The following is an 18,965-nucleotide window of genomic DNA, read 5'->3' on the forward strand; positions in this document are numbered from 1 at the left end:
TAATGAAAGGTTAAGTCAGACTAACAATATGGCGTGTCAGAGAGAAAAAAACACCCGAAAGGCTGAATTAGCAGTTAATTACTCAGTAAAATTCAGGGCTTTCCTGCTGTTGATTATGAATTATGCAGTAGTTTCCAGTGACTTTTAAGAAATGGCTATATATGTATTATATATATTTATACCACATGTATATTCATGAGGGATTATATAAGAACAGAAATCATGTGTGAAGAGAACTAATATTATTAATAGTTGCATAAAACTTTCAAATAACTATGGCAGCATGTTAATACGAACCAGCCAGAAAAGAAACATAGCAAATACTTTAAAAGGCTTTATAAGAAAATAAGTAGCGAATGAGCTATTGTGTAACAACTGAAAGTGTAATAATAAAGACTTCGAAACAATGGAAACGTCTTTATGTTAAATGGAAAAACAGACATGATTCTAAATACGTAAAATAAATTCACATATGAACAGAGACTAGGAAGGAACCAGAAAAATGAAAACATTTGTGTCAAGATGACCAAAGTATTACATCGATGCTTTTAAAATCCTTTAATGTAGTTAAAACACAGTTTAGTTTTAAAAATTTCTTGAGGAAAAATGAATACACCTCCAAATTCTTCCATACAAGTCCTATCCTTCCCGGTTATGGGAAATACGTAGGTGATGTCACTGGGTATCACAAAAAGGCTGTACAAGGGCACCTTCCCAGCAAGGATGCAAAGACAGACTTATGAATAACCTCTGTCACAACAATAAAAGTGAAAAGGCAAAGTCTTAGCACAAAGGAGCTAAATTCTACTCTAAAATTCTACTCTAAATTCTACTCTGTACCCATCCCACCTCCAAATAGAAACATTCCAAAACATTTTTAGAGTGGATGAGTAGTAATCCACTCTATGGACTACTAGTGGATTACACTAGCGAATTATAATCATCCCTGTCTCCATTCTTTTTTGTTTACTGAATCGTATGCCTGGGTTTCAGATCTGTTTCAGTCAGTGAACACAAAAATGGCAATCCAGCTTTCTGTACCCATCCCACCTCCAAATAGAAACATTCCAAAACCTAGTGGGCTATGTCGATACCTGTCTCCAAAGGTGTGTGAATGCCCTTGTCTCAAAAATATGTCTACCATGACATTCAGAAACCTGGTCTCAGCCACATGCAGAAGGATGAAACTAGACCACTTTCTCACACCACTCACAAAAATAAACTCAAAATGGATGAAGGACCTGAATGTGAGACAGGAAACCATCAAAACCCTAGAGGAGAAAGCCGGCAACAACTTCTTTGACCTCAGCCGCAGCAATTTCTTACTTGACACATCTCCAAAGGCAAGGGAATTAAAAGCAAAAATGAACTATTGGGACCTCATGAAGATAAAAAGCTTCTGCACTGCAAAGGAAACAATCAACAAAACTAAAAAACCACCAACAGAATGGGAAAAGATTTTTGCAAATGACATATCAGACAAAGGGCTAGTATCCAAAATCTATAAAGAACTCACCAAACTCCACACCCAAAAAAAACAAATAATCCAGTGAAGAAATGGGCAGAAGACGTGAACAGACACTTTTCCAAAAAAGACATCCAGATGGCCAACAGGCACATGAAAAGATGCTCAACGTCACTCCTCATCAGGGAAATACAAATCAAAACCACACAGATATCACCTCACGCCAGTCAGAGTGGCCAAAACGAACAAATCAGGAGACTACAGATGCTGCAGAGGATGTGGAGAAACGGGAACCCTCTTGCACTGTTGGTGGGAATGCAAACCGGTGCAGCTGCTCTGGAAAATAGTGTGGAGGCTTCTCAAAAAATTAAAAATAGACCTACCCTATGACCCAGCAATAGCACTGCTAGGAATTTACCCAAGGGATACAGGAGTGCTGATGCATAGGGGCACATGTATCCCAATGTTTATAGCAGCACTCTCAACAATAGCCAAATTATGGAAAGAGCCTAAATGTCCGCCAACTGACGAAATGGATAAAGAGATTGTGGTGTATATACACAATGGAATACTACTTGGCAATGAGAAAGAATGAAATCTGGCCATTTGCAGCAACGTGGATGGAACTGGAGGGTATTATGCTAAATGAAATAAGCCATACAGAGAAAGACAGATACCATATATTTTCACTCATAGGTGGATCTTGAGAAACTTAACAGAAGACCATGGGGGAAGGGAAGGGGGAAAAAAGTTACAGAGAGGAAGGGAGGCAAACCATAAGAGACTCTTGGATACTGAGAACAAACTGAGGGTTGATGGGGGGTGGGGAAGGGGAAAGTAGGTGATGGGCAATGAGAAGGGCACTTGTTGGAATGAGCACTGGGTGTTGTATGGAAACCAATTTGTCAATAAATTATATTAAAAAAAAGAAACCTGGTCTTACTTCTCAATTAACCCAAGGCCATTTCAATTATAAATAAATCTTCAGCCACTAACCCCCCCAAAAGGCCCAAGAGCTTTTATTCTTGTTTTTTATACACACACATATGTGTATACGTGTGTATTTATATACAATGTACATGCATATGTGTGTGTGTATATATATATATATATATATATATATATATATATATATATATCCTGTGTGTGAATACGGATGCACACATGTTCACATGTGTTAGCACTAAGAAAAAATAATTTTTTTAAGAAAAAATAATTTAAAAGGTCACAATAAAATTTTCCACCAAATGATCTTCTCTCAGTTTTGACTACTTGGAATTGTAATAATTTATGCTCTATTTGTCTGTTACAAATAACACCACCACCAGATTTAGACCTCCTTACAGGTGCCGTATCACCAGCTTACAGCACTTTTATACGCAATGCAAGTTTTTTTAATATGTAACTGGGTGGATGACTAAGAGTTTTCAAGTGAAATATCAAGGGGAAAGAAAATAAGAAAATGCTGCATCAGCAGAGCCATTTGGAATAAAAGCTACAGAAGAGGCGCCCATGCGTGCAGCACTGCCTGCCGTCAACCTAAATAATGCCTATTCACCAAACAATGCTACTATTTCAAACCTAAAAGGTAAGGCAAAATTGTGTCAATAATGAGATAATGAGGGGTGCCTGGCTGGCTCAGTCAGTGGAGCGTGCGACTCTTGATCTCAGGGCTGTAGGTTCAAGCCCCACGTTGGGTGTAGAGCTTAATTAAAAATAACCTCTTTAATTAAAAAAAAAAATGAGATAATGCCATAAGAGAGGCAGGCATAAACGGGCTACAAACAGGGCCTACTGTGGGCAAATGACAGAAAAGGGAAAGAAAATGAAAAAACTGACCACAGTTCACCTAAACTGCTTATATCGACTCTACTCGTGTCATTGAACCTGTCTGCCATTGCTTCCAACATCTACCGGTCCCCTAACAAGTGCTTTGAGGTCAGAAAGCCCACTGGACATGCCGTCAGTGCTTCCTTTGAACGCGTTTTTGATCAAGGCTTATGTTCGCACTTAAAGCCCCTAACATTTAAGAAGAGCAAATAAACACCTTCAAAACCAACGCTCCCATTCGTTCCCTGGCTCTGACACAAACCCATTGCCTTCGTTGGGCAAAGGGGTTCGATTCCACAGCTGAGCACCCTGACAGTGCTCTGCGAATGGAGACAGCCCTTCATTCTTGATATGGAAGCAAAATCACAAAAATTTATGTCTAGAAACACGAATAGTATGAAAGAACCAACATTTAAACATGGACGAAAACAGCTCAATACTTTATCATAAATAACTTCACTAGGCGAAGTTGGTTTTGAATCACTTTACTCTTCGAGCCTGTGTCTGGAAAGAATTCAACAAATTTAAGTTCATGCCACCAGCCTTTTCCCTTCTCTACGGACTGTTTCCCAATATTTGTAACTTGCCCCTACCTTAGTTCAGAGTATAAACCTAGCAGAACAGGAGTTCATGGTCCAATTCGGTCTCAACATTCAGACCAAGTACTAAATTTGAAAGCAAAAGCCAAGGCTTTTGTTCAGTATTAGGCAATCGTTCTGAAAGACTGAATCCTGTTTTAAGACTGATTCCAGTTCAACCGCACTTCCAAATTCCAACTATTATATAGCCCTTAGGCACTGAACTGAGCTTTTAGACAAACACATGAATTATGATGAAAATTAACATCTGTTTATTGTTATGAGAAGGAGGTATATCTTATAGGATGCTGATAAAGGTGTATGATATGCTGGTTGGAACACATATCAGACAGATTTACTAGTCTTTAAAAATCCGGTATTCATTTATGAACCAGTAGATTATATGTGATGCTGTAATAACGTGTCTTCCAGGAACCTGAGCCTATATTTAAAAAACATATATATTTTTTTCCAGGTACCTGTCTTAATCGCTATCTTTTCCTCACAAGAGAAAAATATTACCTCGTTATTTATAAAATTTATTTTTATTAACTCTTTACTTTGAAATACATTACTAAATACATTTTTATAGCTCAAATAAATCTGTGTTAACTAATCATTCATTCACGAAAGGCAGTACAGCTGAGTATTTAAGGACCTGATTTCTAGAGCCAAGGTACTTGCATCAGAGTTCTTGCTCTGGCTCCTCTGAGACGTGCAACCTTGAGCAACTTGCTTGCCCTGTCTGTGACTCTGTTATCTCATCGTTCGTGTGGGGACAGCCACGGTCCTGAGTACCAAGGAAGTTAATACATGCCACACATTTGGCACGTGCTGTGCACGTGATGGTTATTAATATAAGCATTGACTTTACAATATTTGTTGCACAACTACTATGTGCCAAGCACTGTTCTTTTTCTTTAAGTTTATTTATTTTGAGAGAGAGAGTGCGCTCAGGGAAAGTTGGCTGTGCTCACTGCTGCGCTGCCCAACTCTTGTCTCCATCCGGTACCCAGACCCCAGCCCCACGCATCGGAGATCTCACCAGTCCCTGCAACCCCACCTCTCTACCTCACGTGTTAGCTCCCAGAGGGGCTCCCTTTTCCTTTTATTCCCTCTTTCCCGGATACCCGGTGAGACCCACGATTACCGGCTGCCCTCAACGGGGGTCCCCCCCATTGCTGCAGGCAGGAGTCTAGCAAAACTCTTCACTGTTTGTTCGAGGCTCAGTTCAAATGCCTCGACAACAAAGCCTTCGCTGACATTTCCAGGCAGGGCTGGGGGCCTCCTTGCTGGTGTTCTGGGAGTGTGGTACCCTTGCTGTTTCACAGGGCCACATGCAGCGTCTCCCCTACTAGAATGAGCCTCCGGGAGGGGGGGGAGGGGCACAGGCCTGCCATCTACACCGACTCACCCACAAGAGGCCACCCTGCTCGGCATCGCCCCCCTCTAGCACCCCATCCCCAAGCAGCACTTACCTTCTCTGCACACTTGCAGGTGCTGGCCCTTAACTTGGTCCCCACCGTACAGCTCTAGCCACTGTGTACCAACGTCACTACCAAGTCAGTGAGCTCTAAAGCGACCGACTGTGGGCCCCTGGCTCCAGACTCAGTCCCGCGTGGCCACATCTGACTGGCCACACTCCATCACGGGTTGCCCTCCCCTGAGCTGGGGAGACCCAGTATCTGGCCTCTGATGTTCTTGCTGGGCCAAGCCCCCAGCTCCCACCGGATGCACACGGGAGAGTGTTCTCCAAGACAGGGAAGGGGTTCAGATGCTACGCAGCCAAAAGGAGACAGATGCTCCCAACATGGCCTCCTCCACAGTGCAATGAATTCATGGCTGCTCAGGAACTGCCCCTGAGGCAATGTGAGTCTCACTGTCCTATTTTCTCCTGGGGCGTCTTGCCCAGGTCCCGGCTTAAAGTAAGTTTTCAATGAGGATTCAGTAAATGAACGGGTGAATAAATTCTTATTCGACAGCAACGTCATGAAGTCTCCAGTTTAATAATTAATGTGATGTCTTACCACCTATCAGTTAGTACAAGAAATGAACCTTTAGTAGGTAATTAAGCATCCAACCGCTCTCTCCTCAAAAGAGAACTTTAGTGGTAGCCAGTGACACTCCCAAAGCTAGCCTTTCAATGAAGGACCTCATGCTGTCTCCTGGGCAATAAAAACATTTCTAAAAGTAGGAAATGCAAAACTGTTGTACTCAAACTTCCTCACACTGATCTATGAGAGGTTTCGCTCTGGCTTTCCTGCCTTACCTCACGGAAATGAGGTTTTTCTAAACTAATGAACCAAAGAGACTAACTCTCCTCAAGAAAATAGTGACCTCAAGAAAATAGTTTAGAAAATAGTCTCTAAACTAATGAACCAAAGAGACTAACTCTCCTCAAGAAAATAGCACCTGGGTGGCTCAGTCAGTTGAGCGTCCAACTTCGGCTCAGGTCATGATCTCACGGTTTGTGGGTTCGAGCCCCGCGTCAGACTCTGTGCTGACAGCGCAGAGCCTGGAGCCTCCTTCAGATTCTGTCTGTCTGTCTCTCTCTCTCTGCCCCTCCTCCACTCACGCTCTGTCTCTCTCTCCTTCGGAAATAAACATTAAAAAAATTATTAAAAAAAAAAATAGTGACTTACAAAACTTTCCACGAACAAGGAAAAGATATCATGTATTCATTCAGGTTGAGATTCATCCAGGTTTTAAATAAAGTTTGTACGGTAAAAGAAGGCAATAAAATTAGAAGGGTCTGTTCTTTTCGAAAGCTATTTAGTTGGGGGTGGGGAGAGCAGAGAGGTTTCTAAGCAGCTGCTTCGGCTCCATTTGTCCCAAAGCAGAAAATATAACCCAGCATCTGCCAAATGTAACGTATACAGCTTCAACATTCCCCCACCCCACCCCCAGAAAAAACTCATAAGCGTGTCCCACCTCTGAACTTTCTTTTCTGTATTTGCAGGTTGCCTTAAAAACAGAAAAATAATGTATCTGTACTTCTGCCCATATTTGTCTCAGCGAGAACTCAGGACTCCCCTGTCTCCTGCACTCACCCCTACAGGGGCTGACTTCCCCACTCCCCACTCAAAGTGGTTCCCCAACCAAGCATGACCCTTGTCCTGTGCTATGTGTGGCTGAGCTCACACTTGACAGTCTTCAAAGCAGTGCCTGAATCTTCGTTTTACTAGAACCTACTAAAAACGCCATGATGATGCTTTGTATTCTGTCCTTTATTGTTTCCAATCCAATCTTATTTTGAAAATTCCTTCGGAGAACAATACTGGTTTCTGTAACTTTAGGCAAGTGTTAACACCTAAGGCTTCTGAAGCTACTGTAAAAATGATCATGGTCCAGGATCCCCTGGGTTTCCTGGGTCCCAGGTCCCAGAAGGGAAAAGACGACTTTCAGAGGACCGCCTCTCCACCAAAACATAAACACAACATACTCCCAGAGTGTCTTCATCAGAGGCTAGGATATGTTCCCACTTCAAGTAACAAATGTGTGTGTGTATGTGTGTGCGTGCGCGCGCGCGTGCGCACACACACACACAAGTATTTTCACACAAATGTCCATTCAAAAAGGAAGTTTCTTAGGTTCAAAAAACAGAAGTCAAATCATAACACACACACAACACAGATGCTATGCACATAGTAGGCATTTAACAGGAAATACTGGTTTCGTTTCCTGATTAAGAGATTTCCTGATTAATTAACTTCCTGATTAACAGACTGTTGCACAGACTCTCTGTATGGGTTTCTGTCAGCCTCACCTCCACGTGGCTTTTTGACTGTGCACCTCTTTAAAGAGCCAATCTTTGGGTAACTTCACATTATCCTTCCATCTGTAATGCAGGGAGGAAAAAAAAAATCTAAGGAAAGAAAATAGCACTTCTTCAAAGTCTGTACCCTCATATCTACAGATCTGCATTTAGGAACCCCCTATTCAACCACATCCCCCATCTCACTGACTTTATTTCCAATCTCGCTACACATCTCCCTGTGAAGACATCTTTACGCATCACCCAAACTGCTCCAAAAATCCCAGCTGCCACCTGGCGTCTTAAAAGTAAGCCTTCCTGGGGCGCCAGCCGAGGCTCAGTGGGTAAAGCGTCCCACGTTGGCTCAGGTCATGATCTCGTGGTGCGGGGGGAGGGAGCCTCACACCAGGCTCTGCGCTGACAGTGAGGAGCCTGCTTCAGAGTCTCTCTTTCTCCCTCTCTCTCTGCCCCTCCCCCACTCACGCTTTTTTTTCCTCTCTCTCTCTCTCTCAAAATAAATACACTTTAAAAATAATAATACTAAAAGTAAGCCTTCCTGGCAAGTTGTCTTTGTCTTCCAGTTCCAGCTTCCATGCTCTGAACTGACATCCCTCCGGCTCATTTTCCCCTTCACTCTCACATGAGTTGACACACCTTCCATCTTTGTCCTCTCAGGCTTCACGTGTACAAGGAAAACTATATTAATGTGTGCTTTTTACATACTGCTCTACGGCTTTGATGGCCTCAAACGGGCACCATCGTTCTAAAGGGCCCTGCGTATTGTCTAGAGATGTCCTGTTACATTTGTAAGTACCCGATACAACCACAAACGTCCAATTAATAGTTGTCAGATATTTTTAAATGCTTATCTTGGACTTCTCTTACCTACTTAATGATACAGTCGTTTCTACCACGAAACAGGTACCATCGACCTCGTAAGTGCCGCAAAGAGCTAGCGTACCTTTTCGAACCCTTCACTCCACGGCAATCAAGAACGGCACTCTGCTCAGAGACGAGCACTTGGTGAAGTCTGCAGTCTCAGCGATTAGGAGAAACACATAACTATAAACCACAGAGCCATGATAAGCTGCATCATAAGCGTCAACACTGGAGACGGGAATGATAACCCACGACGACTCGAATTATTTTAGCCGCAACCCCCGGTACAGCACTAAGTTTCAGACGGAAAGTCAGTTTAGGCTCCTGGTTTTATATTCACATTTAGATGAATGAAAAATGTTTGTGTTTTTAATAAGACCTCATTTTAGCCCCTTGAGGCAAAACAGGGGCAGGTAATGACTTGCCAAAGCAAAGAGAACAGCTAGAAGCAGATGCATAATCACAGAAACCATTAAATTTTTGCACCTTAATTTTTGGCAGATTTTGTAGTCAAGTGCAACCTGACAAGAGTAATGAATAAACAGCAGTTCTAGACATCTGGTAGTGTGGGAGGAATAGATATTTTGGGCTATCAGATAAATATTCAAATGATAAAACTTACTGTTGATCCCTCCCTCGGCAAGCAACTTTTGTGAATGCTCATGGTGGGCAAATCTCTGGGGAACCTGAACACTGCACGGTCCAGATCCCAAGTGATACGAGGGCCCCAGACATGCTGTTCAGTTAGAGGTACGGCGCACGCCTGCCAAACCGTGGGACTGACCCCTCCACGAAGGAGCGAGCAAGCTCCCCATCACAGTGCTGCTAACCTCTGCCTTAGACTCTCCTTTTCTCCCCTTCCATGGCTGATGAATTAGCTGTCAATTCTTACTCAAGAACATGTCAATTTCGAAGAACAAGTCCCAGCTCAATTTTAAGCAGGGAACCATACCTGCCTCTTAAAGGGGCTTTGCCCCACCCCCCGTGTTTTGTGCATCTCAACATTTAATTCTCTGAATTTAACCTTATTGCTCGGTGTTCGTGTAGTTCTAGATCAGGCAAGCTCGCCATTGCTCCAAGTATTGTCTGTAGACCCTATGTTAGCTGTTAACAAGTCTTTGGATCTTTAAAATTCAGCTTTTAATCACATGCATGGCATAAAAAAAAACCCTATAAGGAGAAAAAATGAACCAATATCAGGTCCAGTTGCAGACTCTAAAATCTTTCTGGCCATTTCAACTACGAAAAGGCTGGATCTTAGGAGCAAACTAAATCCAAGTGTTAAAAGTTTTGTCAAAACTACCTCAGTATTCGTAGCTGACTTCCATCCTAGGAAAGAGTTTCAGAATAAGAAAAATAGACTACCTTACAATTAAAGGGAAGCTTCTTTATTGCTTTAGTCTAGACTCCATTTATTATCACAGAAATTAAATGCTGGAAAAGAAGGGTTTGCTTAATGATGTTGCTTAATTACGGGTCTTTAAACGTAAAACCAACATTGCCACCTAGTGGCAATCGAAGGCACCTACTAAACATGTCTAAAACTGCAAATTGTAAACGTGAAGGACAATAAAAATTAAGTATAAGCAAACTGAAAACACAAGCATAAATTAAAGTGCTAGAAGAGGTATACACTTCAGTGAAATGGAACTGCTTTCTAAGCCTTAAAAGCTGAGAAAAACGCATCCGTGAAAATAACAGTTCCTAACACTGTCGGTGTGTGGAATTATGCTAGGTGCCACAGGGGGAGACAAGAAGAGGTACAGAGGTCTTGCCTCCCTCCAGATTCTGAAGGCAGGACAGATGCCCGAGAGGAGAAAGGGCACTGAGGGGGAGCCCATGCGGAATACCAAAAGAGCACCCCAGAAAGTAGTGCCTGTAGATGAAAACAGCCGTCATGGTAGACCAAGGTTACCAGAGAAGACACGGAGGAGAGGCTGTCAAAGTAACAATAATAATATTCCGCCTTACAAAGGAGGCAGGGGCACCTGGGGGGGCTCAGTCGGTCGAGCACCTGACTCCTGATTTTGGCTCAGTTCGTGATCTCACAGTCGTGAGGTCAAGCCCCAAGTCGGGCTCCGCACCGAGCGTGGGGCCTGCAACTTAAAAGGGAGGAGGCCCTGTCACAGGCTACAACATGGATGAACCTCTTGACAACATTACCACACTAAGTACAATAAGCTGGTAAAAAAAAAAAAAAAAGACAAATACTGTAAGATGCCACTTATATGAGGTACATAGAGCAGTCAGATTCACAGAGACAAAGCGGAAGTAGGTGGTTGCCAAGAGGTGAGGGAAAAGGAAATGTACAATTGTTGTTTAACGGGTATGAAGTTTCCGTTGGAAAGACAAAAGTTCTGGAAGTTGGTTACACAACGTGAATGTACTTTACAGCACTTAAAAAACGTCTGCGGGCAAATTTTATGTTATTTTTATTTATTTTTTATTTATTTTTATTTATTTTATATTTTATTTATTTATTTTATTTATGTTATTTATAAATTTATGCGTCTGCGACAGCAAAGCACTCTGGGTGTGGATGCCTCCCGAGGTAAGTGCGCAGGCAGGACAGGCGCACAAGACGAACCCAGTGAAATGGACGTTTTGAGACCCTCTCTTACAAGCTCTGTCTTGGGAACAGGATAGTAGTATTGATCGCTGTTTGAAAGGCTATTCCTTCAGGTTCCCTGACATCAGACAACGCACCTTCTCTGTGTTTCACGCACCCCTTCTGTCTCCCCAGAAACTGCTCCCACTCTGCCAGGCCCCCAGATCCTGGTTTTTCCCAGGCTCCCACTGCTCCCCTGAAAGCAGCACCCTCAGGCTTTCAGCTACTACCTGGGTACGTTCCCGATTCCAAATCCACCACCTTCGGGTCAAAGGTTTCTCCTGAGTTTAAAGCGAACAAAATCCAGGCTCGGGCAGCTGACACCTCCACCTGAGACTTCATCTATAGCAACCGGAAGTCATCTGCACCCTGCAAACCTGCCAATCCCATCCTCCACCTCAGATGGTAGCTCCGTCCCTCCACACCAGACCTAGCGGGGCACTGGTCCTGATGCCCCCTGAGGCCTTCGCCCAAACTCCCCGGGTGTGGCTTCAAATCACCCCCTACTTCCCCCACTCCCCCCAGCTCCACTCCTCACCCCCGGCCCGGCACTTCCCAAACTGCCTGTGACAAAGCACCAGCAGCGGTCTACACCCCCATTTCGGGCCACGTTAGCTTGGATGGGTCCAAGGACCTTAGATTAGGCTCCTTGCCCCGGTCTTGGGTCTGCTCAGCTGCCTTCCTCACAACCACCAGAGTGACGGCTTTAAACGCAGACCCAACGGGTTGAGCCTAATGGCTCTCCCTACCAGTCATGTTCCCCCCGGGGGGTGCTTTCAGTAACAGTGACTGCGGGCTCCTCCTGCATGTGCTGTCATGTCTTGGATCTCTAAGAAACACTTCTCAAATGCCCAGAGGGCATCCTGAGAGGTCCTGAGAAAGGTCTCGGTCCTTAACAGGACACACAGCTCCTCTGTGGTCCCTACCTGACCTTCCAGGTTGGCACCCACACTGCCCACCTCCTGCACAACACGCTGCTGCCTTGAGCTGGCTGTCGACAGAGAAAGCCTCCCGGCTCCCTCTCCCCCTGCTTAACCACACTAGTACCTAATTTTTCATTTACTTGTTTTTATCATGCTGTGTGGAAAGAACACTTAACACGGGCTCTGGGCTCTTACAACTTTTAAGCGTAGGACGGAGTACTGCCAGCTGTAGGCACGATGCTGGAATGTGAGTCCTTGATGTGTAAACAAAATCCTGACTTTAGTGGAGATGTCACTTTGTCTCTTCTTCCTTTTAGTGATTAGAGCTCCTTGAGTTTTGAGTGGACCCAAAGGCCACCAACTAGATATTACCCTTTCCAGCCTCAGTGTGCCATGTGATTATGTCCTGGACAATGGTATGTAGGGGAAATGATGTGTACAACTTCAAGGTCACATCCCTAAAAGGAAACTGGTTGTCCTCCACACCCTGGAATGTGAACGTAGTGGGGGTAAATCAGTTCCAACCATGCCAGGGAGGACAAGACACCCCAGCCCCATGGGAAAATAAGAAAACAGAAGGAATCTGGAGCTGAGCTGCCCACCCCCAGCCCACCCACTAACCCAACCATTCGTGAGGGGAAGTGCATCTCCACCTCCCTTAAACCATGGCCATGTTGTCTGTGTTAAAGCAGTCCAGTGAATTTTCTTCTTCTCTTCCATGTGGTCCCTCAAAGACTCACTCACCCATGAGATCACATTTTCCTAGCCCCAACTCAGACTCCATTTCTTTATTCATTTCCCTACACTCTAGTTTCACTGGGAGAGGTCAAATAGCTATTCTAGTTAATAGGAGAGGGGTTTTGACCACTATCAATTTAAGAATTAACAAAAAAAATGTTCAAACGGGTAACATAATCTACTTAAAGTAAGTTTTAATCTTAATTTGTTCAATTTCCTCTGGATTCGATTCAACTGCCCTATGTTGACCTGCCCTCTAGGTTTAAGGTGCGGCGGAGGAAGCAAAAGCCGAATCACCTGGAGTAAATGGGGGAGACACAGAATCTAAACCACATGACTCTGCCTCTGTAAGAGGGAAGGTATTTCTGAGAGCAAGGACACCTACGGGCACGTAGGGATACACATGCTCTTAATTCATATATGAGTAAGCCACACATAACTCTGTCCTGATGTCATCACTGCTTCCACGATTTGGGGTAACTGCCAAGGCCCGACTGAGCAAAATTCCATTAACGCCTGCCTGGACCCAAGTGAGGGATTATTCAGGCTACCGATTCCCCATCCTCCCCGCTGCGGCCTTGGCTTAGCAGCTCCACTCTGCCTTTACCAGAGCGAACGGAAGACCGGTCGAGGTTGCCGCACGTCTGCCTCTCTGATGAAATCAGACAAGGTTTAGTAGAAGAAAATCTCCAAAAGTTGGGTTTCCAGACAAGGAAGAATTTTAAACGCATCAAGCTGCTCCTAGAGCCAGTTACCAAAAAAAAAAAAAAAACAATCTGCTTTTGGCACGTAAGTCTTTGTCTCCCTCGAGAAGGTACAATGCTCCAAGTAGGGAAACAAAGGACCCGTCCCCACGAGGATGCTGGGAGGTTGAACTGTATATGTAAAGCATTTAAAGATTAAGCACAACTAAACCTTATTCTCAGCAGCGTCTCTGCCTTGAATCCCATTAAGGCTGCTAATTTTTCCATTGATATTTCCAATCCTTTATTTATCCCAGCACCCACCAACAGAAAGAAAGCACATTTCCCGTCAAAGCGATGCCGAGAGAGCTGAGGGATGGCATTTATCTACAGACAAGCACTTCTGTCTTGAAGGCCATGGTAATGCAGTGTGGCGAGTAGGCTTGGAGGAATTTTTTTTTTCTTTTTTTTCTTTTTTTTTTTTTTTTTTTTGCTCAGCTAAAGAAGAAAGCGCCTCTGTGGGAAGAGAAGAAGGTAGGTCTTCCTTCCTTTACTCAACCTGCCAGCATTACTCGTAACAGCTTTAGATTCAGTTCATGCCTATTTTAAATACTATTAAAATGTACCTGCATGGGTCGATCTTTCTCTTCTTAATCCTTCTTGGATATTACAGTACAAATCAACTCAAAGGCTCAATTAATGATATCCAATTAAAAAAAGAGATTAAGAGACTCACGGAGGAAACATCACACTAAGGTTAATGAAAATGTTACTTCAACATGAAAATTGCCTTAGAACCTGGTACTAAAATTTTGAACATTAATTATCTCTGCTATTTTAAGCCCTGCTTTTAAAATTTTTTTTTCAACGTTTTTTATTTATTTTTGGGACAGAGAGAGACAGAGCATGAACGGGGGAGGGGCAGAGAGAGAGGGAGACACAGAATCGGAAACAGGCTCCAGGCTCCGAGCCATCAGCCCAGAGCCTGACGCGGGGCTCGAACTCACGGACCGCGAGATCGTGACCTGGCTGAAGTCGGACGCTTAACCGACTGCGCCACCCAGGCGCCCCAAGCCCTGCTTTTAAAATGTTACTCCTTCCACTTCTTTTTCTCATACTTTATGGCAAAACCACAACAGTCCTACACAATTACAGAAGTCTCTTAAATTTAACAAAATCAGAAAAATTTAGAAGATGATGCTTGGAGCATTAGGAATTAACTAGGGCATTTTAAACACCAGTCAATATTAAATAGGCAAAACAAGTCAGACGAGTTATTTTCATCTGAATGAAACTAATTCTCTATAGATGGAGTACTTTGGAAAACACAAATGTATCAACAAAGAAGTAAGGAGCAGACATCCCAGCCATCACTACCTACCTGTGTAAGATTTGCCGCTTGCTTTAAGATGCTTTGTTTTAACTGTTCTGCTCTCTTTGCATGAAAAGAATTACTTTGACTCTGGATGACAAATACAATTCCTTTTAAATCTAGAACCAAAGGGAAAAAAAAAATTTTTTTTCAGGTATTTATTTTTCAGCAACTGAAATAAACTTAAAAACAAGGCAAGCCTTCAGGCTATAAACTCTTAGGGGGGAAAAATCGATTTAAATGTAATCACAGTGACAAAATCTCTTTTTACACTGATCTCTGAAACATCCTCCCTTAGAAGTGAGCAGGTTAAAAAAAAAAAAAAAAAAGTGAGCAGGTAAATGAGTTCGCTGTCCTAGATCAAACCCGTGGTAACAAACCGTGAGTCCGCGCCTGCATCTGTCCAAAGAATGACTATGAACGTGAGAAAGTATGAGAATGTCTAGAACACTAGCCTCCCCAGCAGCTGAGAATCTTGTCTGCCACGAGCCTTCCAAAAATTTCCACATTATCCTCCATTGTACTGTTGTTGCTGTTACGGGTTGAAGCATGTCTCCCAAACTGCGTATGCTGGAGTCCTGATGCCCAGGACCTCAGAATGTGACCTTATTTGGACCCAGGTCTTCACAAAGGTAATCGAGGTAAAGTGAGGTCGTTAGTGGAGGTGCTCACCTGATCATATTTGGTGAAAAGAGAAAATGTGGACACAGACGCACGGAAGGAAGATGATACAAAGCCACAGGGAGAAGACAGCCATCTACAAGCCGAGGAGAAAGTTCCTCAGAACAAAGCAACCCCTGCCCGCCCCTTGATCGGAGACTTCTACCCTTCGAAACTGTGAGGCAGATTTCTGCTGTTTAAGCCACACAACTGGCGGTACCTCGATTCAGCAGCCCTCGCAGACGTACGCACTACCTCAAGAATATTCTGGATGACTCTTCAAGGTGACATTCACCAGTGGCTGCTTCTGTCCCATGAGCTCACAAGAGCTTGCAAATAAATAACTCAATAATCTCTACCCTGCTTCACGAGGCACCTAGCCCGAATGAAGTGTTATCTCCAGGAAAACAGCCACAATTCCACAGCAGCAGGGCGTTAGCAAGAAGTGTGGCATAAAAGTCCGTCTCCAACAACACTGGAAATATTTGCCAGCCGTCTAGAGACTCACCTCAGGGCGGCCAACTTTCTTGCAACGGCTAGCAAAGTAGGAAACCTCGCATGCTAGGCCCACCTGACCAGGGACGACTATCGGAGGTCTTGCCAGTGAAGAGGGTTGCTCAGTCCCCACGGCGGAGAAGCACATGAGGTTCTGAGCTTGCAATAAAGCAACACATAGAAACGGCCATCGTGTGTTGGCAGAAGGCAGACTTCACGTAAACCGCTGCCTCCAGCCAGGTTTACAGCAACGAACGTGGTGACCTGACCCCCGCCATGTGCCTTTCCCTTTAACAGCTCGACTCAGGGACATAATCTGGTTTTAATTTTATTCCATTATATTTTATTGCTCTTCTGTTCAGTTCTATAGTTCCACTCATTTATTCACTCACTCCGATATTCATACAACAAATAGCTCCACAATGAGCCATCTAGATCCTAAAAATAAGCCAAAATGCTATTTGGTTAAGACTCAATAAAAAATTTAAAAGGAAATGCTCAACAACCTACTGAACATGACCTAATTCTTTTCCTTTAGGAATTTATATACATATGAACATTCCACATACCTACCTCTATTTCAAATCAGCTTCTTGGCTCTATAAATAGGACACACAGATAAGCCTTAAACGGGTGTCTTATATTTCAACTGAAATGTAATTTTCAATCTACTACATCTGAAACATTAATGTAAGTGACATATCAAAAAAGGGGTGATAAAAACTTGCTTTTGTTACAAATGGAATAAACTTCAGAGAATGATTTTTGCAAAGTTTAATAGGGCTGAAGATGCACATTCCCAATGACCCAGAAACTCCACTCCTACTAATCATCCTTGAGAAACTTGCATATGTGTCAAAACAAGGATATAGGACAGGAGAGCTCACAGCAGGACGGTGTAAAAGGAAAAAATTTGAGGCAACTCAAAACCCGCTAACAAGATACACAAATTAGAATACTATACAGCAATAAAAACTGCATCGATCCGGATGGATATTATAGATGAGTCGTATAGACTGGAAAAAAAAAAAAAAAAGCCACAAAGGCACAACTATATAAATCAATCATTTGTGAAAAGATACACACAAATATATAGAAGATGGATATATACTATATGAATGCATATATATCACGTATGATGTAAAAATATAAAAGATTACATGAGAATGCTATAAACACCATATCGAGATAATAGTAAAAAAGCTTCAGCTGTGTTAGGAGTATTTTATTCCTTAAACTAGGCGGTAACTACCTGGATATCATTGTATTACTCTTTGTAGCTTCCTGTATGTTCACAATAATTCATAACAGAGGTTTTAAAAGAGCAAATCCATCTGCCAAAACGTTAATCCTGCAGTAATCAACTCCTGCCATTTCTTCTACCAGATCAGCAAAACTCCCACTGTTCCCACAAAGACAACAGTTCCTCCATGTGGAGAAGAGGCTTTGCAAGAAGAAGAAAAGTGAGTTATTCCCCTCTGCTTATGCCCGAGTCATGTGCTATGAGCTGTATTTGTTTTTTCTGCATCTAAGAAATCATCACCTTCCTTTTGCTCATGCCTTGATCACGCACGCTAGGTGCACTCACCCAGCAAACATCTCGAAGCCTGTACTGAGTGCGAGGCTCTGGCACACAGGGGTGAGCAAGCACAGCCCCATCACATCAGGGACTGAGTCTAGTGCAGAAGGCAGCCATTCCAATATGGAGCCAAGTGCAAAACTGAGGGAGCACAGAGGGGGGGACATGTGCAAGCAGAGCTCCTGGAAAGGGGCCTTTCCTGAGTTCCCTTTAAAATGCAGCAATTTTCAGAGCACCTGGGTGGCTCAGTTGGTTAACCATCCAACTTCAGCTCAAGTCATGATCTGACAGTTTCACGGGTTCAAGCCCCGTGTCAGGCTCTGTGCACTGACCGTCTGGAAACTGCTTGGGATTCTCTCTCTCTCTCTCTCTCTCTCTCTCTCTCTCTCTCTCTCACCCCCCTCCCGCCCCCACTTGCACTCTTTCTCAAAATAAGAAAATAATTTTAAAAACTGTTTTTAAATTTAAAATAAATAAATAAAATGCAGCAATTTTATGCAGACTCGGGCACAGAGGGCAGCAGACCAGTGGCAGAGAAGCAAGTGGGGTTATCACAGAGCCCACGGCCTGCCTTATCTCTACAGCATCAGGAGTAGGTGAATCTGTCAAGCATTTCTGAGAAAAAGATGAAGGGAACAGTCCACGATAAAGTTAGAGAGGGAAGCTGGGTCTAGAGAGGGAGGCTGGCTCAGCCATATCTCAAGCGCCACACTAAGAGGGTGGAGCTAGAGATTAACAGCTTTCAAACTGGGGAAGGGCCACAGAGCCATCCGGGATCCCAGAGAGTGGGGCCTTCCCAGAAGAAGGGACAGGGACACTGTGTCCTGGGGATGCCCCAAGAAGGGATGGGAGGACCTTCCCGACAGAGGGAACAGTGAAGGTTGGGGACAGCAAGGGGAATTATGGCCCTGAACACAGTAACAGGTATGGCTAGGAAGTCGGATGCACATGGGGCAGTTACTAGTGAGGAGACAAAAAAGTAAGGGTCTACCCAACCCAGTTCCTAAAGCCCTGTTAATAATGAATGACAGAAAATCAATGACATGCCATTCAGCCCCACCTCCATTCCAGGAAAAACAAACAAACAAACAGGCTAGCACAGTTAGGTGCTGAAAATCACTTGTACACTTAATTTACTGATGTTCTTTACAGCAGCTGCAAGAAATATTTTGCTTGACAGAGATCCTAAGCCCCCCACACTGGGTCACATTCTGGCTGAGTCCAGACCCCAGGGCCCACCTTGGCCGCGGTCTTCTCTGCCTGTGCTGCCCCCACTCTCTGACTCCTGAGCTCCCACTGCCCAGTCAGTGGAGCTAAATAAGACAATCCTACTAGTTCCTTATCACTTCCCTTGAACCTCTCTGAAGTCACTGCCATCAGCAAACACTGTCACAACTCAAG

The 18,965-nt window shown here is 43.7% G+C and overlaps 1 protein-coding gene across 1 annotated transcript in view; it reads right to left on the reverse strand.

Annotated features, from left to right (window-relative positions):
* B3GLCT (beta 3-glucosyltransferase) overlaps positions 1-18,965 on the reverse strand; it is a 121,403-nt gene that overhangs the window by 75,408 nt on the left and 27,030 nt on the right. The window contains exon 5 of the mRNA XM_086717633.1: positions 14,840-14,949. Coding sequence (XP_086573759.1) covers positions 14,840-14,949 — 110 coding nt within the window. The remainder of the gene's footprint in view (positions 1-14,839; positions 14,950-18,965) is intronic.

Source organism: Puma concolor, chromosome A1, assembly GCF_028749965.1.
Source record: "Puma concolor isolate L17-30 chromosome A1, mPumCon1.1.hap2, whole genome shotgun sequence".
Taxonomy (NCBI): domain Eukaryota; kingdom Metazoa; phylum Chordata; class Mammalia; order Carnivora; family Felidae; genus Puma; species Puma concolor.